Here is a 24,496-nt window from a genome sequence, read left to right as displayed (position 1 = left end):
GAGAAGGATGCCCTGTTTGAGATCCAGTTTTGTACAGCAATAGTTGCAAGTGGGATTCTTCATAAGCATGGCCTGGTCCAGATCTTTTCTTATACTGCCTTGAGAGAAATAGAAGCAATTCATGAGACTGGGGAGAGATCTATACTGCCTCTAGCCTACTTGACTTTAAACCAGTGGTGGGTTGCTCCCGGTTCTGTCCGGTTCTTTAGAACCGGTAGTAAAAGTGGCTGGAGGCTCCGCCCACCCGCCCGGATGTCATAATTGACGATCTGTGCATGCCACCTGGTCTCTATATCTCTATGATATAGATTCTCAGTTTAAGACTTTCAAAATCAAAGCTCTAAAGATGGCTCTTATTCCCATAGATCAGGGGTGTCAAACTCACGTCGTCATGACGGTGTCACATGACATATCGGGACTTTTTCCCCCTTCGCTAAACTGGGCAGGGGCAGGGTTAGGACGTGACACATCCGGCCCATGGGCCGCGAGTTTAACACCCCTGCCATAGATAGACTGTACTGAAATTATAAGCATTAAACTTTATTGTACCAGTGTATTGCAAAATAAAAATAAAAAATGGTAGACATTGATATTCATGGGTCCCCATGATTCTATACATGGATGCCAACTAGATGCTCATCGATGGCACTGCAACAATAATGGAAATTTAGTTTCATGAAACTGTTCTTTCCTAAATACTAGATCATCGTCGTGGATCCCATAAATATGCCTATGTATGTATTATCTGTCAGTATCAATAATACTATTAGAAAGTCTATGGCATAAAATCAAATGCACAATATATAAGTCTTCAGTATTTTATATAGAAATACATATCAGTAACTTCTATCTAGATTTATGAAAGCCACAGATCCGCTGTCATGTGGTCTGCTGCCATAACCCAAAAACCTAGATCTAGAAAAAAAATCAGTGTGACTGATGAAGGTTTATCTCAATCTGCCAAATATTTGATTTGATCCCAGTTTATCAACAGAAAAACTATTAGCACACAAGAAAATAGACAAAATCATAGACATGTGATTTTAGGTCTGCTTGGATTCTATAATTAGAAAGCCAGGTGATATGTGCCAGATGGCTTTCCTGCAAAGATTAGGAGGATCTGTACTTCCAGCCTTGAGTTTTTTCATAGCTGACAATGACATGAACCATTCGCTTTGGTGAAGTTTAAGAAATTCTATTGCAATAATTTCCAGGAAGCTGATCAGCCTAAAGAAAATCATTGCAGGCAATCCAGCATCAAAACCAGATTCTGGTCCTTTTTATTGATATTTTAAGGCCATTAAAATCAAACAGGTTAGAGAGCTGTTTCCAGTGCTTGTTTACACTGGGCAACATTCCATATTTGAAAGCTTGTGATCAAAGTTTAGTTGTCCATAAAATATTTTCTCCCGATCAAACATTTATTGTTATTCCTGTATTACATACTGTAAAGTAATGTATTAGACACCATATAAATCCTAGTAAGCAAAAATAAACTACCCAACCAGCAATACAAGGGAACTGTGTACTTAAAGATGTCTTCCTGTGTGCTTCAGTCTTTTTCTTTAAGAAAGCTTAGTCCAAAGTAATGATTCGGACAGGTGTAGTAGTACCTGTCAAAAGAGAATTCAACAAGTATCAATCAAACCTTTATTTGGTCCAAGACCAGCACAGAGTTCAAGATTGATGAAGGTCCATAAATTTAGGTATCTGCTCTAGCCCATGGGCCCTGATTTTAAACTCAGAACTGCCCTGCTTGTCTGAACTTGGGACATTTGAGTATTAATTTGCATGTTTACTTCCTCCTCTGCCTTTTTAAAATTTGAAATTAAATGGGTGGTAATAATCACTGACTTGCGAAATGCGTGGCTGAAAGATTCAAGGAGAGGAGAAAGAGGAAATCGATTTCAAAAGATCCAGCCTTGAGGATTTTTTTGGCTCAGACTTCCGATTCTCGACTGGAAATGACAGAAACATCCACGTGGAGGCAAAGGCAGGGAAATATGAATTGAAGGGGGGGGGGAAACGGAGATGGATTTAAATCCTGTTTTCCCTATTTTCTCTCAAAAGATAGAGGCCTATAAGCTTTATATTTGAAGGCCTGAAACATCGTCTTTTGTAAGAATTCATTTAAACCCCTGTAACTACTCCCCGTCCACGAGGACGGACTTGTTGCGAAATTTAGGCTGAACAAAAATAGGTTTGACCAAAATGTGTCAAGCCGGCCGGCATTTTAGCTTGTTGCGTTGGTTGATATGGCTGTTTTGAGGGGATGGGTGGGGTTTATGCTTCAATTGGAAGCGGCCCAGAGTCACGAATATATCAATCGGGATAAATAATAATCAGCTGAAGAAAAGATGGGTACTATTGTTTCAGTAAAAAAGAAAGAACCAGAAGCTCGAACTGCCTTTCCCGGGTTTTGTTAAACTTGCTTTACGTGGTACAACCTGCTGTCACTAACGCCGCACGTGTGGAAATTTTAATCTGGGCCGGAAGCGCCCTTTCTTTGCGCTTGTGTGTGTGTGTGTAAAAGGAGGGGGTGGTGAGTGAGAGAATCTCCTTTCGGCCACACGCCACATTCGCCACCTCTGCCCCGACGTCATAATAGCAGTTGGCGAACGCGGCGGCCCGGTCGCAGCCGATCGGGGCTGGTTTGAGCTGGTGCGTTGTCATAGTAACCAGGCCGGGCCTATAAATAGAGGCTCTGCGGCGTTTGTCGGGCTTTGTCAGGCGTAGACGTTGGGAGGTTCTCGGCGGCAGCAGCCGCTCACCTGCGCGGCAGCAGCAGCAGCAATAACGGCGCCGGGCTCTTTCTCGCCGGTTGTATCCAGGGCCCAGCCCGTGAGGCGTTGAAGGGGGTAACAGTCACCGGCTTGGCCTCCACCAGCTGCCGCGCAGGGTAAAATAGGCTGCTGCCGCTGCCACCGAAAGGGGACCGCTGTCGCCTGAGGTGAGGAGGGAAGAGGCCGGACGGAGAGGCGGCCACGTGGATGGGGTGGCGGAAGGCAAAAGCAGAGGCCGGGCTGGCGGTTGGTTGAAGGGGGGGGGAGGGAGAGGCTGAAGGCCACGAAAAGGATCCGAAGGGGAAATAATTTACACGCGGGAGGACTGGGGAAGTGGGGCGGGGGGCGCTTTGCCGCTATGGTGTCCTTGAATTAATCCTCGATTCCTGCCCCCTAAATTTCTTCCCCGGGCAGATTCATTTCAGGGTCTAACGGTAAAATAGTGATAATAACCAGGATCGGTTCCAAAGCCTTGTTGGTTTTTTTTTGGCTAGCTTTTTAATTGGACTGATTTTTTTTTTTAACACGTCACCTTTCCCCATTGCGGTGGTTTGGCGGTTCGGCCAACCGGGGAAGGGTGGGTGGGTGGGAGCGGGAGAAGGTTTCGGGGGAAATGTGCCTGATTCTCGGGGTGGGGGCAGGGACGGGCTGGCTCAGGGACCCCCCCCCCCCCGGAGCCTCGTTTCCTCGCTAGATTTGGAGGGGCGGGAAAAAAAGAAACGCAGAATGAAAAACACTGCGGCGGTGGCTCCTTTGCGGTTTCGCTGCAGCGATTCCTACATAAAGCGCTGGGGAGTATTGAAATGGTGGGGAGAAAATGTGGAGAAACGTCACTTAAAACAACTGGTAGCTTGTTGGTAAAGGGGATATCTTGAAAAAACAAACAACGAAAATGACTGATGTTGCATTCCGTTGGTTTCTGCTTTCCAAGTACAAGAAGCCGCTTAGAATCGGGTGTTGTCGGGCTGCCAGACTTGTCTGACGATTTTTAGATATATATTTTTTTACAGTCGTCCTTAAAAATGCGTATTGCAGCCGTAGCACCGTTTTCTTGACCTCCTTATCTATCCTCCCCTTTCTCCTTTGGAGTTGTCCCGTGCCACGTAATGAGAAGCTGGGATTGGAGTGGGGATTGCTTGGTCATCCTAAAGGCTCTGAAACTGCCATATGGTTGGTGATAGGCAGACATGGCCCTAAGGCAGAGAGGACTGGCCTAGTTTTTACTGCAAGGCTGAGTTACTTGATGGGAAAGAGATAATGGATGGGGTGTTTCTAATGCCAATGAGGTTGGTTAATCCCGATACAGTTTTATCAAGATATTTACTCCTGGAAAATAATGACATATCTGAATAAGAGATATGTTAGTTTAGGAAACAGGAACTGCTTTTATTTAGAGCTTTTGAGCAAACAAGTTATCAATGAGAGCAAGTTTGATCTAGTGGTTAAGGTTGCTGGGGTTAGAAACCAGGAGATCCAGCTGGGTGACTTTGGGCCCCATCACCAGAGATGTGAGTTCTAGTTCCACCTGAGATATGAAACCCAACTGGGTAACTTTGGGCTAGTTTCAGCCCACTACATGAGGCTCGGGCAACAAGTTGGTCAGTTCCTGTTGCAACTAATGGACTAACGCTCAGTTGATGTGAAAAAAGTCAACCCTGCACTTGCAGAACAGTGTCACAAAGAAAAAAATAGCATAAATATAAGATACTATTTGGCATCCTAAATAAATTCTGGGACATAAATGTACCTTAGGATTACAAGAGGAATGTGCTTACAAAAAAAGATAGTGCTTCTATTAATAATTGGAGTAGCATATGTTTTTATACATTCATGTTAATGTACTGTGGTGAAAGCTCAGCTGAATTTACTGTTCTTGAGGTTCTATGATAAACCATAATACACTCAGTATATTCTAGATTTGGTTGTGGAAATTTTACTGTTACAGTATGGATTTTGATGCAATAATGATGCACTTGCTCCCAGGATTGTCTAGGATTGCAGCCTTGTACAATTTAAGGGAAAGGCATTATTACTTAATGAAGAAATATTGTAATAAAACATTAAATACAGCCAGTAGAGTGGGAATTGCTTTTTTTAAACAACTTTTTTAATGTTGATTGCCAAGAAACAATTTCAAGATGTAAGTGAAGGGTTGGAAAATTACTATGCATTTAAAAATTTTAGCTGCTGAAAAGGTTCACCAACACTGTTGTAGACTATCACATTCCATCTATGGCTACCACTGATATAAATACATCCACATTCACTCAGTTACCTTAATTTTTTAAATTATATATAGAAAATTCAGTACTGTTTTGTAATGTGTGATTGTGGTTTATATGCCACTGATATTTGAACTTCTTCAATCCTGTTAAGGGTCTTGAAGATGGCAAAACTAGGCATTTGTAACAGTTTCAGAATTTCATGATGCAGCTAGTTCACAGAACTGGTCACTTTAATTCCATGCTATGATTTTGTTTTTGGCTACTGTGTGTTGATAATTTGATACGTTACTAGAAGTAATTGTACCAAGGCTTTCCTCTTAGTGCTTATCAGACTATATACATGGTGTTTCAGAGTAATGAGCACAAATAGACTGTGACTGGCATTCTATTTTTACATCTAATTATTCTGGTGTTGAGTCAAACTGCATCTTAGTTGAACCATAAAGAACGTATCATCAAATTCCTGTAGTTCTTATTTCACTTGGCTGACTCAGATAATGAATTAAAAAAAAATCTTTTTTGTTTACAGTTTGTTCCATTAAAAATCAGTTTGGTGGTGTAATTGAATATTGAACAAGATGAACAGCTTTAGTGGTGAAGAATTCAATTTTAGTTTCCTTGATGAAGGCTTTACTGCAAAGGATATTGTAGACCAAAAAATAAATGAAGTTTCTTCTTCAGTGAGTATATTAGTTAATTAACATTTTTAAAAAATGCCTGGAACTATTCATAATGTTCAACAGTTGTATGTTCGATTATGAATCTTGTCTTTGTCCTTAGGATGATAAAGATGCTTTTTATATTGCTGACCTTGGAGATGTGCTAAAAAAACACTTGCGGTGGTACAAAGCCCTTCCTAGAGTTTTTCCATTCTATGCTGTCAAATGCAATGATAGCATTGCTATAGTGAAGACTCTGGCTAGTCTTGGGGCAGGATTCGATTGTGCCAGTAAAGTAAGTGGCTAACTTTAAATGATTATTCTTTGATTTATTAAATGTGAGGTTTTATGTATGTGCGTGTGAAATTAATTATTCTCTTCTAGACTGAAATACAACTGGTCCAAAGTGCTGGAGTGCCCCCAGAGCGTATAATATATGCAAATCCATGCAAGCAAGTCTCTCAAATTAAGCATGCTGCAAATAATGGTGTACAGATGATGACTTTTGATAGTGAAGTTGAGCTGATGAAAATTGCAAGAGCCCACCCCAAAGCAAAGTAAGATATCTTTGCAAGCAAATAGTTTTCTGTTTGTTGGTCTTTATAGGTAATTAAAGAGCTGAGATAAAAAATTACTAGTTTATTAATTGGAGGGGAATGTTTTACACAATTTTTTAGAGAAGAAAAGACATGGTGCAACTTGTTTGGCAAAAAGGCTTTACTATTAAAATGCTTGAGAGATTTTTTTTCTTTTAAAAACTTTTCTTAAACATATAAATGCCTATGCTTACTTTTTCAAAGTTTTTTTTTCTTTATTAATTTTAAACTGTTATTTAGGCTGGTCCTGCGAATTGCAACAGATGACTCAAAAGCAATTTGTCGCCTGAGTGTTAAATTTGGAGCCACACTAAAAAACAGCAGGTTGTTGCTTGAGCGAGCAAAAGAACTTGACTTAAATATTATTGGAGTCAGGTGAGTAAAAAAATGTTGGAAAAATGCACCTATTTCTCTCGGTTAAAGTGGCTAAACTCTACCCAATTTTTCCCTCAAGTTTCCACGTTGGAAGTGGCTGTACAGATCCTGAGACTTTTGTGCAAGCTATTTCTGATGCACGATGCGTTTTTGATATGGGGGTAAGTACAGTCTAAGTATATGTCTAATTTATTTGAGCATTAACAAAATTCTTGGGAAGTTTCTACCTCAATTGTTGAATACAAAATATTAAAATATAATTAGTACTCTTTGATAACTTGAATCAGCTAAATTTCTTGTTTAAAGCAACTATTTTTTTATTGCTTAGTTAACAAGTCTTTCTGGTATTTATGGAACCATTAGTACACAAGGGTAATAAAATTGATTGATATCATAGGAATGTTATTAAATCAATACTTCTGTATTCTAGGCTGAACTTGGTTTCAACATGTATTTGCTTGATATTGGCGGTGGCTTTCCTGGCTCTGAAGATGTAAAGCTTAAGTTTGAAGAGGTATGACTATTTTAAATCACATAACATCCACACATACTTATTACTTTTGATTTATACAGTTACATAGCCTTTCTTGATTCTGCTTCTCTTTTCAAGCATAGTGTTAATAACATAGCTTTAAAACTAAAACAAGTTGTATCATAAAATCAAACACTGGATTTTTATTGTATGATCTTGAATTCCTGTGTTTTTAAAGCAGTGGTGTAGCCAATTATGAAAAAGTGTTCTCAGGAATCGTCTACATGTATTTCAATAACATTGTTATTAAATATCAGACTGGAAGCCTTGAACTGGATATATTAAAACAGATATTTTAATGTACTAGAGAGGAAATCTGACTTAATGTACCTGAGGAATTAGGATGATGATAAAACCTATTTTCCCATTTAAGTTTATCTGAGCAATCTAACATGAAAGAACATGTATAGCTGAAACAGATGCACAAAAACATATTAGAAACCTAACTGGATCTGGAAATTTACTGACTATGAGAAAGCTTTAAAACAAAGTCATGAACAAATGGATATGTGAATTATTATTGTTTCAACCTCTGTTCTAAACACACACAAGTATTTTCCTAGTCTATATTTTCCCTAAAAAAAGAACATAAAATTTCTTTTAACATATACAAGTTTTAGATCTCTTTTCCATATATCCTGTCATTTGATCCTTATTTTTCCAATCTTTTGGAATAAAAGTTTAGTAGAAAAAGCTAGCTAAAATGTAAAGGTACAGGAAAATGTATTTTTATGTAAGAACTGATTATGTATAATTTCTGTTTCTCTCTCTGATTTACTTTTCAGATAACTAATGTAATTAATCCAGCTTTGGACAAGTATTTTCCTCCTGATTCTGGGGTGAAAATTATTGCTGAACCTGGCAGATACTATGTTGCATCAGCTTTTACACTAGCTGTTAACATAATAGCGAAGAAGATTGTAATAAAGGAACAGACTGGATCTGATGGTATGTAATAATAACCTAGAATTTTTTATAACTGGAAGAATAAATTACAGTTAAAATTTCTAATTCTAATTCACAAGAAAAACACCACTATTAGCTGTTGTTGAGTGAAATAATTTTTTGTTTTTAATGTAATAAAAGTTTAATAAAGTGTTTATAAAAAAATCTAATTCTACAATTAGAAATTTTATAACCAAGAAGGCAGAAAGAAATAAAAACTTCACTGAACCTGGGGAGCCAGGAAGAGAGAAGAGCCATCAGTTATATTAAAGATCTGGTATCAGTATTCTCTCAGTTCCCTCTGCTGCATTGGAATCAGGTAGACAGTAGGGCACAAGTGTCATTTAAAGCCTAGCAGGTCATTCAAGCTGTTTTATGAAAGCAGTTGAATTATGTTTGGTGTGGAATTCACATGAACAAGAATATGTTAACTGTCACACTTGAAAAAGCTGTGTAAAAATGTTGGTATTGCTATCTTCCTTTCCTTGTAAAGACCTCTTGTTTCTACTTAAAAAAAACCCTGCAGAGTGAATCAAGAAATGACCTATCCAGATACTTTTTCCTATCTACCTTTTTTAGTATTTAAGATAAGTAGAGGGTTGGGTTGGCCCAATTTATTTTCTGACCTACCTCCCCCATTTTTAATAATTGCGTTTTGCAATTGTCCTTAGTGGAGGCCTACCATCTTTTTTTCTATGTGAATGGTAAAACTTTGCATTTGTGAAAAAGTACAGGTAGTCCTTGACTTATTACAGTTCATTCAGTGACTGTTCAAAGTTACAATGGCACTGAAAAAAGTGATTTATGCCCATTTTCCACACATGATCCTTGTAACATCCCCATAGTTTTGTGATCAAAATTCAGTTGTTTGGCAAGTAGTTCAGATTTATGATGGTCACATTGTCCCAGAATCATGTGATTGCCATTTGTGACCTTCTGACAAGCAAAATCAAGGGGAAGCCAGATTCACTTAACAACCATTGATACTAACTTAAACAACTGTGCCAAGAAAGGTTGTAAAATCTCACCAGGCTCAAGGTTGACTCAGCCTTCCATCCTTTCTAAGGTAGGTAAAATGAGGACCCAGATTATGGGGGCAATAAACTGACTTTGTATAAATATACAAAAGTATGAAGGCTATTGCTTAACACATTGTAAGCTGCCCTGAGTCTCTGGAGAAGAGCGGCATATAAATCAAATAAAAAAAAAAAAGAGTCAAAATTCACTTAACTGTCTTGCTTAGTAACATAAATTGTTAGCTCAATTGTGGTCATAATTCAAAGATTATCTGTATACAAAGGCTAACAATATTTAGTACTATCCTTGATTTTTTTTTATAAATGAAAATATGGCAGAATGTTCAGAATTGGAACTTCTATCTGTAATAAAAGTGTTCATTTTTTTCTCCAAATAGATGAAGAAGAACTGAACGACAAAACTCTTATGTATTATGTTAATGATGGAGTATATGGATCATTTAATTGCATCTTGTATGATCATGCACATGTAAAGCCAGTTTTGCAAAAGGTACATAATACATATTTATATAACATGTCTGTAGGAATATATTAAGAATATATTAGGTAACAGGTGTTGACAGACAGCTTAGTAACTCCAGATTCTGTTCAATAATGTATCCCCTTTCCAGGAAAAGCAAATGAAAAATCACTAAGGAAAACTGTAATTGCTCTATACATTTCTTATTTTAGCATGATGCAGTGGAAAAAAAGCAATGTTCAAAATCCATACTAAGCTGGGTTTTTTATGTTTAAGGGGGGGAATTCATAGATGACTTTCTTTTTTCCCCTCAGGGTTTTTATCTCTCAGTATAATTATCACAGAATCAACAATGCTGTAGAACAATCTGAAATGTTTATTGAATCAAAATCTGAACCAGTTCCATTAACACAGTCCAAGACAACTAATTAGAGATACACATCAGTAATTAACATGACATTCCCAACTAAAGTTAGCAAAGAGGTTCATGTCTAAATTAATAATCGGATAGTTAGCCAAGGTTGTGTTGTAGTTCTTTGATTCCTAAAATATTTCCTAGTATAGAAAAGACAAGAGAAATAGCAGGAAAAAGGCAACAAATTATTCAGCTGTAGGATGGAGAAGTCTTTACAATATACCCAGAGTTATGCATGCCACATGGTCTATGCACTTCCCCCAACTGGTTTATAACCTAAAAAAGTTGGGTTCTGACCACCTGGACTTCCTTAATCTTACTTTGAAATCTTCTTACCATTTAGAAGACAGCTTGAGGAGAAAGCCTGGCTGTTCTTAGGCATTTCTTGATTATTGAAGTTAATATAATCCATCTTGTTATCTGCCATGAGGACTGGAAAATGTTTTCTGAGCAAGTCTGCAAAGATACTACACTATATGAATATAAATTTGATTTGATTATTCCTTGATTTCTGTACCTCTGTATATCAAAGTACTCGTTATCTTGCATTGATGCAAATTATGTGTTTAAATTTTTTCAGAGATCTAAGTTGGATGAGAGAGTCTACTCTTGTAGTATATGGGGACCAACTTGTGATGGCCTTGATCGTATTGTTGAGCGTTGTGGCCTACCAGAACTTCAGGTTGGGGATTGGATGTTGTTTGAAAACATGGGAGCCTATACTGTGGCAGCCGCTTCTACCTTCAATGGATTTCAGAGGCCAACAATACACTATGTAATGCCAAGGACAGCGTGGTTAGTACTCTTGCCATTTATGCTTTTCATTCTCTAGAAAGTGCAATGAGAGTCTCTTTAATTTTATTTGAATGAGCTGTGAATAAACTTGATTTGAAAAAATGCTGAAGAGGACAGATAGTTTGGGTTTTCTATAAGGTATAGCGCCTTTGTTTAGAACCGATTTCTCACCAGCCTTCCTCCCTCTGTGTAGCAAAATTGTACAACACACACACAATTTTAAAAAACCAAGGATTTGCAAAATAAGTCTCCTTGCGACGGAAGAGAATCTAATTGGAAGAACTGAATGTGACATGAGCAGAGCAATACTTAATTCAAGATTCACTGTTCAATTTTTGTAGAGCAAGTGGAATGATGTTACCAAAATAGGCATCTGCACCATCTTTTCATTATTTAAATAGCTGCTGAGGGTTAATTTGTATATTTAGAAAATTATTGTATCTTATTTGATGCTGATTTTTAGATTTGTACTGAACTCTTGTTTTTCTCCCTCCCCTCCCCCCATGTTAGGCAGTTGATGGAGCGGATAAAGAAGCAAGGTTTTCAAACGGAAGTAGAAGACCAGGATGTCCCTTTGCCACTCTCTTGTGCCTGGGAAAGTGGAATTGAACACCATCCAGCAGCTTGTACTTCAGCAAGCATTAACGTATAGATACTGTTAGCTAATGTGCAAGTTTAGGGATGAATTTTTATAGGACATTGGGGACCATTAACTTAATTCTTCCTAGAATTTTTAAATGTTTGGAAAGCTTAGGGTATGTGTAAATGTAACAAGATAGGTAAGTAGAAGCTCGGGAGGTCACATTTATCTGTGTGTTCCTATGGAAACTGATTATTGTTTTATATGGATTTCTATTCATTTCTCAAGTATGCTACTAAAACTGAACTTTGACTGTCAAGCAAGCATTTGTAGCTTGTATATTTGGCAGAATGGTCTGCATATATTATTGTGACCTAATTGTTTTTCAATAAAGTCTATAAAAATAATAGAACAGCAATTCCTTTTTGGTTGTGAACTGGACTGAGTAGATGTCCAGATCCTCAGTTGTCATGCCTTTGTTGTATTTATATAGAAAGTACTGCATACTGAACTTTAAAGTTGCATTAAACTGAAAACTACAATATACACAAATCAGCATCTTTTCATGAGCTGCGCTTTAAAAGTATGGAACAGCTGCCTTAAGCATCATCTTTGCAAAACAAATCCAGAATAAGTTGTACATTCCTACCTACAGTTGCTTAAGAACCCATTTCATTAAGCGCAGTAGGATTTTGAAGTGCCGTATTTTTCGGGATATAAGATGCACCAGAGTATAAGATGCACCTACCTTTTTTTATTGTTTTTTTTTACTTTTTTTTTTTTTTTTTTTAGACAAACACACATACAAACATACAATGTATTTTCTTTGAACAGAGTGTTTGGCTGGTTCACAAATTTAAACAGTGTTTAGTCATTTCAATTAAATTTACAATTTCTATATTTCCTTTTTGCCATATTTATTCCTCATCTATTTTTTTAAAAAAACCAATATTACCCTTCATCTTCATCTCTAATCTTAATCAAATTCAATTTTTCCCTTCTATTCTATATTATACCCCTTCCCATTGTCATCTATTTTTATATCCATCCTCACATTGGTTAATTATGTAATATTACAGTTGTTTAATACAAAATCAACATTTTAATATAAATCAATTAGTTATATAACTTTTTTGTATATTAATCAATATGAACATGAATATTCTAATATTGGATTCCATGCAATCCAATTTCTTACAAATCAATTAATTATATTCACCAGTAATAATAAACCAAATAATTTCCCTCATATATTCCTCCAAACCACAACTTAACCATTTCTGCTTTCAGCACAATATACAATTAATAGTGTCTCAATTATTACAATTCCCTAGTTAAATAGAGCTTTTTTTCTTTTGTGTTTTAAAATCTTAAACTCTTCCCTTTTGCCCTAAATTTCCCATTGTTTGCACCTACCTGTTTTGGTGAGAAAAAAGAAAAAGAAATCTCTCTCTGCCTCATTTTGTCACATTGCAGCAAAGACCCTGCTTTACTTTCAGTTTCGTTTTTTCAGCATAGCTAGGGAAAAAAAATCTGCTCCAGCACTTTTTGCAGCAAGCAGGAGAACCCTGCTCAAAACATCTGAGAGCAAATCAGCTGAGAGTCGGGAGGCCCATCTAATCAACTTGTGCTAATTAACCTATGCTGAAGCTGAAAGGGGCTGTATTTTCTTGCTGTTTGCTTGCAAGAAGGTAACTGCTGCGAGGCACAGGCCAAAGGGTGGGGGCCAGTGGGTGGGCAGGGCTGCATTCGGTGTATAAGACACACCTAAATTTTCACCCCATTTTGGGTGAAAATTTTCCGAAAAATACGGTATATGTGTGTCAGAATGCAATCCAGCAAGAACTCCTTGTAGTCCCTATATAGAAACGGTTGATATTTTATCTTCACTATGGGTTTTGTGATTACATTTCTTTGCATTTAATATATACTCTAGCCCTTCAGTATTGAAATTATCCATGGTTACTAATTCCATTCACATTTCACTGATGCAACTACTACTAAATATAACAACTTTGTCACACTACTTTATAATCTTATTTTTCAGTGTTTTAGAACCATGCATGTATAAAACGAGCTATATATGTTGTATGAATCTAAATACTACAATTGGCTCTGTGCTTTATGAACTAGTTATTCAAAACTGCCCTACCTCTATGACAATTCAATAATTTGGGGCCTAGCTATTTTTCTCTTCCCATGGTAAGATATAAACTTAGGCTTACAGTATTCCAAGGCCAGAAAATAACAGTAGGAAGCTCATTGGGCACTTTAATGGTCTATGTTATGGAAACAAACTTTGATTCAGATGTTCAGCAGCATCAATTCTTTGATATGAATAGAAAGCCTGTCTTTCAATAGAATTATACCTCTGAAATCTGAAATAATTAATGAATTTTGACAAATAACAGGGAAAGAATTGCAAAGGTCAGAAAGAGAGCTTTTCCCCCTTACTAATTAATGTTCCTAAAAATCAGAATTCAAGAAGATGTGTTCTGATGTAACATTTAGAGGATCTTAGGTTGTTCTATCCTCCTGGTGTTGAATAGCAAATTCTTAAATACCCTGCATTAGTTATGGCTAAACTACTTCTGCTGTTTTTAAGGTTACCCGCCTAACTGTTCTACTAGATTAGGGATGGTTGAGCACACAAAGATTAACATTTGCTTTCACAATTTTGATTGCTGTAGAAATGCTAAAATGGCATAAAATCTCACACTACTAGAAAAATACTTGGATTTGTTTACAAAGAAATGAATGTTTTTCTGTGTATCTTCCTCTTTTGCACTTACATTTATCTGAGAGGTAAATTAACTGCAGTAACTCTAGTTCACAAAATTTTATTTGCAATTTAATTGTTTATCTTTCACAAAGCTATTGTAGGGCAGATAAGGTTTTTTTTTCCCTTGTGCCCAAGACATACTTTCGTTAATTATATTAAAAATGCTTGTTTGCTGGAATAGTGATTATAACAAGAGGGTGGCTTGCCTCTTCCATCTTTGGACTGTAGCAAAGCTTGCTTTCCTAAACAACTTAGATTTTTCAAGGGATAGAGGACTAACAACCAAGAGCTTTCACCAAATTAATTAGAAGCATTTTTATCCCATGGAATAATGACTAATGGATTAGCACTGATAATGTTACCTAGTTTGGGTAATGAACCATCCGCAAGAAATCAACCAAGCTCAGGGAGCACCAAGGATTCCCTCATGGAGTAATGAGTTTGCACTAGTCTCAGATCTTGAGCTAATGACCATGTCTATCATTTCCAGCTAAGAAGAGACCCCACAAGGCCTCTCCTGTTTCTAGTAATCCTCATCTGCATTATTAAAAAGTGTAATTTACAGGAAATGGGCAAGACAATTGGAACTAGCCTAGAAGGAGAGTCCTACTTATTTCACTTTTCAAGTTTAAAATAACCGTAACAAAACTGTTCAACACATTAACTTTTTTTAAAAATAGTACTCAATAGGAGCCTTTTTAAAAATGGCTTTTGAAAGTAATTTCAAGGGTAATACCTTTTAACACGGATCATCTTAACTTGATAAAGCTGCATGGTCCAATGTGTGCAATCAGATGTGCTGGGCAGGATGGAATTTGAAGAGCAAAAACAAGTTCCTTTCCCAGAGGCCTTGGATTCACATCCTCACCTTAAAAAAAACCCTTAAATTTGACAAAAGCAGTATGCTTTCTTTCAATGACATCATCATGTTGCTACAGGTAGCTCCTGTTCAATATCACTTATTCAGCAACTAAAGTCACATTGAAGTTACAATGGCTCTGAGCAAGGGGGACTTCCAACCTATCCTTGTAGTTGCAGCTGTCGTTGATGTCATTCAATAAATTCAACCCACAGAAGCCGCCTCCCCAAGACTCCCACTGCCCCTAAAAGCATGAGTTGGCCATGAAAAGAATAATCGGAATTGGGTATATATATTGTAAATATTATGGAAAGAAAGGATGACTTGCAATCAAAATATGCCACTATGCCTCCAGTTTTCATTTTTGAAAAGGGGAAAAAGGTAATGACAGAAATGGAAACAAATATTGGGATTCATTTAAAAGGGAGAAGAACAAAAAGAGTAACGAGACAAAGTGATCTGCACTGCATTCTCAACTGAAATGTGAGTGGCTAGCTTGTGGCATAGCATGTTGGGTAATTAGCTTATAGTTCAGCACATTTTCATATTCCAGTTGATTTAAGTTAATTAAACTGGGTTAAGCTTGCTGTGTGAACGGTGTGCTCATGGATGCAAAACCTCGGATAATTTATTTATTTATTTATTAATCAAATTTCTATACCGCCCTACTCCCGAAGGACTCAGAAGGACTAATAGGATAATAAGATAAGATAGGATAATAGGATAAGAAGGATAATAACTAATACATTTATTAACATTGAATGATTACAGTAATATTAATGAATCTTGTGCTCACTAGAACTATTGGGTTTGCAGTGCAAAAATCTAAATGACCATTGGGTGGCAGTGGAAAGCATTTTGTGTGTCTAGTGGTTATTGGGAGTTATTGGGAGCTTGGCAGCCCAGATCCATGGACATTCCATCTACTTCATCAGTTTCTAAAAAAAAGAGGGAGTTCCAATCCAATAATTCTGCACAGACAACTAATTGACATCTCAAAATTAGTTCAGAGGTTGCTCCTGGCAAGCATCACTAACTATCCTATATTTCCTAAGCACAACCTGCTTTGACCACAGGGACAGCCAGAGTTCTGCTGTTACAAAATGCTGTTGCCAATTCTTTAGTTGATATGTATTTTAAAAGCCACAGTGTGCATCAATTGCATTGAATTTAACTTTTTCCTGGGCCTAATCTAAAGTGCTAAGGTTCTCATTAAAAATATATAATGCTGGAAATGGTAGAAGGAGATGAGGACAACTAGCTGTAAGGAAGGTGGGCTTGGTTGCAATGTTGACGGGTGTACCATTGGAAGCTATTGAAGGACCAGTCTGGGGAACAGATCTTCCTGGGGAATATGCATGTGGTTGCTAAGAGTCCACAACAACTTCATGACACAAAATGTCAATCTAATCAAAGCCCTTAAGATTTAGAGTTGGCCTAGTCTCAGACAGCTCAAGAGGAATCAAGAAAATTAAAGATGAAAGCCAAGCTCAGGTAAAGAGATCTCATACATAAGAAGAGATCAGGAGAAAAGAGGATTCAAAAGAGATAACATGAAGCGAACGAAAAGAAAATTGGGGATAGTTGGAAGCAGAATGTTAAAATGTGCTTTGAATATCATCATAAAGCGTTTCTTCATAAAATGGCTGCCATGGTATGTATGGCCAGTCATAATCATTAGTTTCACATCAGGGCAAACTGCCCAATGCTCCTGCATGAAGATAATTTATATCTTTGACACAGCAATTTTCTGATTCATCCTATGTCCCTTTTTCAGCAAAATGCCCTGGTCATGCCAAGGCCTAGATATAACTTGGCATCAAGATAGAGATAGATTCTGAAACCCTATATATTATAAACTTTCTTCTTTGACCTTTAGTTTTATTTTCATGCAGAATCATCTTTTCTTTTCCAAACCATCCTTATGCAGGATCCACCCATACCAATTATTCCTCACCAGCTTACAAAATTATATCTAACTGGAAATGTCATATAAAAACAAGAACCACACTGCTGGCAATTATTTTGTCTCCCCCTTGTACTACTCCCCTCTCCCTCCCTCCCTCCCTCCCTCTCTCTCTCTCTCTCTCTCTCTCTCTCTCTCTCTCTCTCTCTCTCTCTCTCGCTTAAAATGTCCTTAGTTTGACCCAATATTGTTTGTACTTCTGTTAAATCCAGTTTCCCTAATCTTCACTTTCTGTTATTTTTCCTATTGGATGTTCCCTAGCCCTGACTTTCTCATGGTTCCTTTCACTTTATGAACAATTTTCTCATTCAAATAGCTCATTAAATGGCTACATAAACTAAACATACCTTAGCATAACATTGTACAAACACCATCCATTTACTCAGTTTATTGTTTGTTTATCATGTGACACCAGTAGTGGGATTCAAATCCCGGCACTACTGGTTCGCTATCGGTAGTGCGCGGGCATGCTCGCTTGCTTTGTGAGCGCACGGCGCCTCTGTGCATGTGCAGAGTGTTTTTGATGATGTCTGGGCGGGTGGGTGGAACCCTCCGCCACCGCCACTACCGGTTTGCCCGATATCGGGGTGAACCGGGAGCAACCCACCACTGTGTGACACCCATTGGCTTAACTAAGCCATGTTTTTTTTTGTTTTTTTTTATTGAAAAAGTTTTCAAATACAAATTTTTCCCCCTTTTTTTCTCCCCCCTCCTTCCTAACCCCCCCTCACCACCCATCCCCCCCTGTGACTTCTTCACAACAAAAACCTAATTCATAACAGATTACATAATGTTTTACCATCCCCTTACTCCCTCCTCTAAATACTGACCCTTACTTACGAAATATATTATTAATATTGTTACTTCCCCCTTTAACCATACATTTCAAAAAAAAACATTCTACTATAACATTGTATGATAACTTCTAATTTAGCATAATATTATTATAACTCCCAATTTAGCAATAATCTGCCCTTTTTCTCCTCTCGCAAACTTATATCTGTATATTATTACAACATTTCATAACCACCTTCCACTTTAAAACTATATAATAAATCCTACTTTAACATTTAATCTTTTGTGTATATTAATATAACATTTCAATGCAGCCTTCCCCATAAATCCTAATTTAACATTTATTCAACTCTATCCATTTCCTCCACTCCCCTAAATATATCACTTAAACATCCCTTTTCTTAAACTAATCAATCAGTAAACTAACTTATTTCCACCCACTTTCCTACAAAATTGCCATACACAACAATTCTTAATATCTTTCATCCACTGCCCACTCTGCTTAAAAGTATATATATATATATATATGTTTTCTCAGGTTTTCGCGGGTGTTTGTATGTAGGTCTTTGGTTATTCGGGTCTTCTCCCACGTAGAATTGGAAGTGTCTTGGCGACGTTTCGACGAAGTCTCATTCGTCATCTTCAGGCTGGTGTTCTCGGCTTCGTGCTTCCAGGAGAAGCACGAAGCCGAGAACACCAGCCTGAAGATGACGAATGAGACTTCGTCGAAACGTCGCCAAGACACTTCCAATTCTACGTGGGAGAAGACCCGAATAACCAAAGACCTACATATATATATATATATATATATATATATATATATATATATATATATATATATATATATATATGTATATATTCCATTATAAAAAAGAAAAAGACAATGACTTTAAAATTATAATCCATGTAGTATCTTCTTTGATGTCTTTCCACTGGATTGTTGAGTCCATCATCCATAATAGGGTAACATAGCTTCCTGATGCAACAGTTTGTTCAAAATCTTCAGTCATCATCTGCCCCCATCAGTAATAAATATCCTCATATATATATAAAGTAAAAACAACCACCCGAGTGACATTATAATTATATTCCATATAGTTGTAATTGTGGCTTTCATCAGGATTATTAATTCCCATCATCCTAGTGGGTAACAACCAGATCTTCTGCATGCCCCAGCGTAGCTCTCTTGCCTTGTAGCTCAGGATAGTTATAATATATTTATCGATATAAGAAAGAAATCCAAAGTAGATAATTCAAATCCAACAATTTCAGGCTCTTTTCACATCCCAAAATTACGGCATTGCAGAGGTCTGTCACTGTCCTCAAGATAATATTAACCAATACTTCGCCTCCACTATCTTTTCACATATTCATTCATTTTTTTAAAATCACTGGCTTCACTGTTGCTTGAGTTAGAAGTTTCTGTTTTTGTGAGACCTATTTCTTTTTTTCCTTTCTTTTTGTGGGTTTAATTTCCATCCTGGTTTCCTTTCTACAAGTTGTGTATCAACTAATCGGTTTTCATTCTGCTTTATAAGTTGATCTTGTTGGTTTTGTTTTTGTATCTCATATTTCTTTTTTGCCAATTGTATATCAGCTACTTGGTTTCCATACTTGTCTTTGACTTGATGAATCATCACGTTGGAGTCAGATGCCACCCCTCTCATATTTATTTCCAACTCCTTCTGCTTATCCTGTATTATGCCTAAAGATGTTAAATTCATTTTCAAATTTTTTTGATAAAATTCTTCAGCTCTTTCAACAGTATTTAGTTGGTATCTTTCTCCTTGATATCTCAATATAATACCAACTGGGGCATCCCACCTAAATGGAATATTTCTTTTTTTTAACTCAGTCACCAAAAAACCAAATTTCTTCCTTTCCGTTAGCATCTTGGGCAGGAGCTCTTTGTAGATCCAAATCTTTCTTCCATACAATTGCAAAGTAGAATTAAAGGAATTTTGTACAATATTATTCCTAATTTCTTTATCTGTAAAATAGATCACCACATCTCTAGGCAATTGCCTTTGTTTTGCAATCCAGGAGTTTATTCTATAAACTCTGTCAATCCTACAAAACACTTCCTCAGGTTGAACCTTTAAAATCCCAGCCAGAATTTCAGAAGATATTTTCCTTAAATCATCTCTGTTATTTTCCTGCAAACCTCTCAGTCTAATCGCATATTCAGTGAAATTATACTGCAACATTAAAACTTCTCTTTCAATCCTCTGTTGCAAATTTTTTACGTTACCAGTCTTTTGATCAGCCTCCATTTTAGGTTTTTCTTCTGAACTATTATCTTGAGTATTTGTCAAGTCATTTTCAATTTTTTGGATTCTATTGTCCAGATTATCCTGAGTTTCTTCCAATTTAGACTCTAATAACTTAGTATTTGCATCCAACTGGATCATAAATTCTGAAAAACTGTTAGCATTTTTAAAATCTTTCACTCCAAAAAGTCAAACTTAGATTTCACCAATTCTTTAATTTCCTGCTTAAATTTTTCAATATGCTGATTCACAATCTCATCCCTTCTTACAATCTCCTCTAAGAGAAATTCTATTATGTTAAAATCAGGTTTCTGAGACTGGAGACTTAAAACTTGTTCTTGTAATTTGTTAATGGGGGAATCCCCCCCCCCCGCTGCTTGTTTGTCTGACTTTATAGGTCTCAATGCCATGTTTCCGCCAGACAAACTTTATTAGAAAAGAGAAGAAAACTTCTTTCCAACCAAAAGCAATAACAGATCTCCAGGAAAAAAAAACATGAAAGTGAAGTTTTGTCTTCAATTGTAGCCAAAAGTATTTATTCCGCTACATTGTAATAATAGAAAACGGAAGGACTTTCCCTTTCAGCCTCTTCTCAAGCCGCGGCAGTCGCCATTTTAAAAATCTTTTTTTTTTCCCCTTTCCTTTTTTTCTTTCTTAAATAGCTTTTGTAGAATAAGTAAAATACTTGCGATTCAGGAGCACAGGTCCAGCTCAGGTCTTCTTTAATTGATCTGTTAAATTTGCAGGCTTGCTCTTGACGCCTAGCTCTGCATATAGCAGAGGTCTCCCAAAGCCTGGAGCAGCGGCTGGGGATATGGGGAGACTCATCCGCTCCATCCCAAAAGTAAAGGAAAAACTTTTGGGACTGTGCAGAGATCTCTACCCACCCCAGCCAGCTCTATCTCCATTTCCTCATGGAAACGGAGTTTTTTCGAGCCGCCATTCCGTTGTGAAGGCGGCTCTTACAGGCAGTGGGGCTGACAATCCCGAAAGAACGTCTGGCGGCTACAAGCAGCAAACCGGAAGTCCAACTAAGCCATGGTTAATATGATTTAAATAGGCAATCCACTATTCTGATTCCACCTTGGGATAAACTCTTCCTGGGGGAATAGGAAATAAGTAAGGTGATAGGAGGAACAGCTATTTGCGATGAATGCTTCAGTAACCTTAAAAAAGTCTAAGAGGCTGTCACTTCATCTTGCCTTTAAAAAAAAAACCATTTGAAAACAATAACAATAAACTGCAGTAGCCCAATTGGGGTTGTTAGCCTGTTTCATCCCACAATATACCAACAGGGATGAGTTTGAGAAATAAAAGAAAGGAGATGCTCTGGTTTTGGAAAGCTAGTCTAGGAATTCATCTTTGTATGACTGTAGGAGAGATAATGATAGCACTAGCACTGATAATGTTTCCTAGTTTGGGTAATGAAACATCTGTAAAAAAACAGTCAAGCTCAGAGAGCATCAAGGACCCCTCATTTCAACCCTGAGCTACAAATATTCTCCTTTATTGGAGATAGTTATGGATGATCTTCTAATGAAAGCAAATATATGTGTCCCAGAATAATGTTGCAGGATCCAATCTGGGTCAGTTTATTTTTATTTATTTATTTATTTATTTTTCATATTTGTATACCACCCTACTCCCGAAGGACTCAGGGCGGTGAACAGCCATAATAAATACAAATACATATAGAAGTTAAAAACTATTAAGAAACAGATTAAGTAATTTAGGCTCAAAGATTAAAAACATCCAAATTTATCTAAAGAGGTTTAAAACCCAATTTAAAAGCCAGTTTAAAAGCCAATTAAAAAGGGAGAGTTAGGCCAGACCAGCTTGTTGGAATAGAAATGTTTTCAGGGCACGGCGGAATATGCGTAAGTCTTGGATGTTTCGTAACTCCGGGGGAAGCCCGTTCCAGATGGTAGGTGCCCCCACAGAAAAGGCTCTCCCCCTGGGGGCCGTCAGTCGACATTGTAGAGACCACACACACACAAAGGTTGAGGATGTATGTGGTGATTTTATTGTCTTACATAGTGACATTATATAGTTTGTTACCTTCAAGTTACAGCGTACTTGGCAGCATCTCATTGGCTACAGAATCTTCCAGGTAACGAGAGTCTTTGGTTAAGCATTACTGCTGGCTTAAGCACTTCTAATATTTGGCTATAATTAAAATCTAACACACATCCCACTTCCTCTCCTCCTGTTCCTCTTGTTTACAGAATTAGGATCTTATCTTCTAATGTAATTTCCTGGCGCTTACGTGCAAGTAACCTTCCTTATCTGAGGTTTGCCATCCAAGATAGGAAAATCCCTGCACATATGCAGATTGCAGATTCCTACAGTCAGTTACCGGGACCAGAGGTTTAATTTTCTGAACTTTTGGATTCATGTTGGAGCTATCCTGAGGGAATATTTCTCTAGCAGAGTGTGACAATCTTACTCCCTATGACTGAGTTGGGAAGGGATATTTAGCCCAAATAAACAATTTAAGCATGTTGTAAATACAATCACTGAGTTATCTTCATATCTCCCCCAGGCTACCCATAAGTCTTTTCTGGATCATCTCTAGTCCCTCCTCCCACCGCCACCCCCATTGCCCCATTGCCAGAAGTCCTCTCCTACTAGCATTGTTAGCATGTCTTTTGTTCTCCATTTTGAGGGTGCCCAAGAAGATTACATAGAGGAGAGCTGACCTCCAGCTGTCCACCTTTCTTGTTTCCAAAGAAGGTATCCAGATCCAAATGATAGGAAGCACTTTCATATTTGAAAAACAAATCACAGGACAATGAATAACTTGACAGAACATTTCATGGGGACAGAGAGAAAAATCTTCAAACCGAGGAAGCCTCTAATACAGGGCTGTCAAACTCGCAGCCTGCGGGCCGGATGCGTCACGCACTGGCCACGCCCCCACCCAGTTTAGCGAAGGGGAAAAAAGTCCCAATATGTCACGTGATGCCATTGTGACGATGCGAGTTTGACACCCCTGCTCTAAAAGAAGATGATGAAGGGAAGGAACAGTAGGACAAGTTATCTGGCCATAGCATAGTCGAGTGACTGTTCTGTTTACTCTAGGCTTTGTTTCAAGAATTCTGAATTATTTAAAAGCTCAGTAGGCTGGAGATAGCTTTGTTCTGCAACTGTTATGTCTGGGTAATGATAGAAGGACCCAGTTTGCTCAGAAACTGATAAGTTTCCAAGGGCATTTAAATACCCCAGTCAGTTAAAATTTGCCTGAATGATATAAAAAGAAGCTTACAAAGAAGAAATGCAACAAAATGCATGTGTGTGCATGTGTGTTTGCGTGTATATCTATATGTGTGTGTATATACGTAATATACATATATCAAGAGAGTAAAAGAATTGAAATGGAAAAGAGCTGGCCACATAGCAAGAAGAACTGATGACAGATGGACCAAGGCAGTCATAGAATGAATTCCACTTAATAAAAAGCAACCACGAAAGAGACCTAAAATAAGATGGATCGACAACATCAGCAGTATTGGGGGCCCAACTGGCAAAAAAAGCTCAGGACTGTATTGGTTGGATGGATGCTGATGAGGCCTCCATTTTGCAGTGGATAGACAATGGTTAGAATGATGATGATGATGATGATGATGATGATGATGACGACAATGATGATATGTAATATACACAGTATACACATATAGATTATACATAAACAGATTAAAAATGTATATGTATATGCATGAGACTTAAAATTATAATTTCATCCAGCACTGAAAAGAAGGGAATAAATCAGTGGTGAAATCCACATTTTTTTACTACCGGTTCTGTGGGCGTAACTTGGTGGGCGTGGTGTGGCTTGGTGGCCGTGGCTTGGTGAGCGTGGCAGGGGAAGGATACTTCAAAATCTCCATTCCCTCCCCACTCCTGCGGGAAGGATACTGCAAAATCTCCATTCCACCCCACTCTGGGGCCAGCCAGAGGTGGTATTTGCTGGTTCTCTGAACTACTCAAAATTTCCGCTACCGGTTCTCCGAACTGCTCAAAATTACTGCTACTGGTTTGACAGAACCTGTCAAAACCTGCTGGATTTCACCCCTGGAATAAATACTGTAAAATTGCAAAGTCATAGCACAGCAGCCATTTATTTTTCTTCTAGAGAAGAAAATGGCTGTTGTACTATGCTTTTGCAGTTTTACAGTATTCATTCTAGAGAAAAAAATCTTTTCTAAGATCTCAAAAGGTATAGCAGGAAGACCAAAACTGTTTATTGAAGAAGGGTACTGAAATGGGAATGCTATTCCAGGGAAGGCATGTTTTCCATGACTAGCCAGACCACAGTTTTCAGTTCATTTTAGGATCCCCTCAGAACTGAGCATCTTAAAGAACATGGACTAATTTTTACAGAGCAGCCATTCCTGGGATATCTTAGTCTTAAAACTGTATAAG

General features: G+C 37.5%; 1 protein-coding gene across 1 annotated transcript; it reads left to right on the top strand.

Annotated features, from left to right (window-relative positions):
• Window positions 1–2,733: 2,733 nt before the first annotated feature.
• Window positions 2,734–11,814, top strand: ODC1 (ornithine decarboxylase 1). Its single transcript, XM_070932982.1, has 11 exons — window positions 2,734–2,950; window positions 5,538–5,688; window positions 5,789–5,962; window positions 6,052–6,224; window positions 6,504–6,638; window positions 6,718–6,799; window positions 7,069–7,152; window positions 7,956–8,118; window positions 9,530–9,642; window positions 10,608–10,822; window positions 11,333–11,814. The coding sequence occupies exons 2-11, from the start codon at window positions 5,587–5,589 to the stop codon at window positions 11,472–11,474; spliced, it is 1,383 nt and encodes a 460-aa protein (XP_070789083.1). The 5' UTR covers window positions 2,734–2,950; window positions 5,538–5,586; the 3' UTR covers window positions 11,475–11,814.
• Window positions 11,815–24,496: the final 12,682 nt, after the last annotated feature.

This window comes from Pituophis catenifer, unplaced genomic scaffold (genome assembly GCF_029215685.1).
Source record: "Pituophis catenifer annectens isolate HBS135680 unplaced genomic scaffold, rPitCat1.0.hap2 SCAF_1, whole genome shotgun sequence".
NCBI lineage: Eukaryota > Metazoa > Chordata > Lepidosauria > Squamata > Colubridae > Pituophis > Pituophis catenifer.
Note: the sequence above shows the minus strand (reverse complement) of the source record. Positions and strands in the feature narration are given on the sequence as shown.

Coding starts and splice junctions, on each gene's coding strand:
- ODC1 (XM_070932982.1), top strand. CDS start 5,587: ATGAACAGCTTTAGTGGTGAAGAATTCAATTTTAGTTTCCTTGATGAA. Junction 6,639..6,717: donor TTAAATATTATTGGAGTCAG/GTGAGTAAAAAA, acceptor TTTTCCCTCAAG/TTTCCACGTTGGAAGTGGCT. Junction 10,823..11,332: donor GTAATGCCAAGGACAGCGTG/GTTAGTACTCTT, acceptor CCCCCATGTTAG/GCAGTTGATGGAGCGGATAA.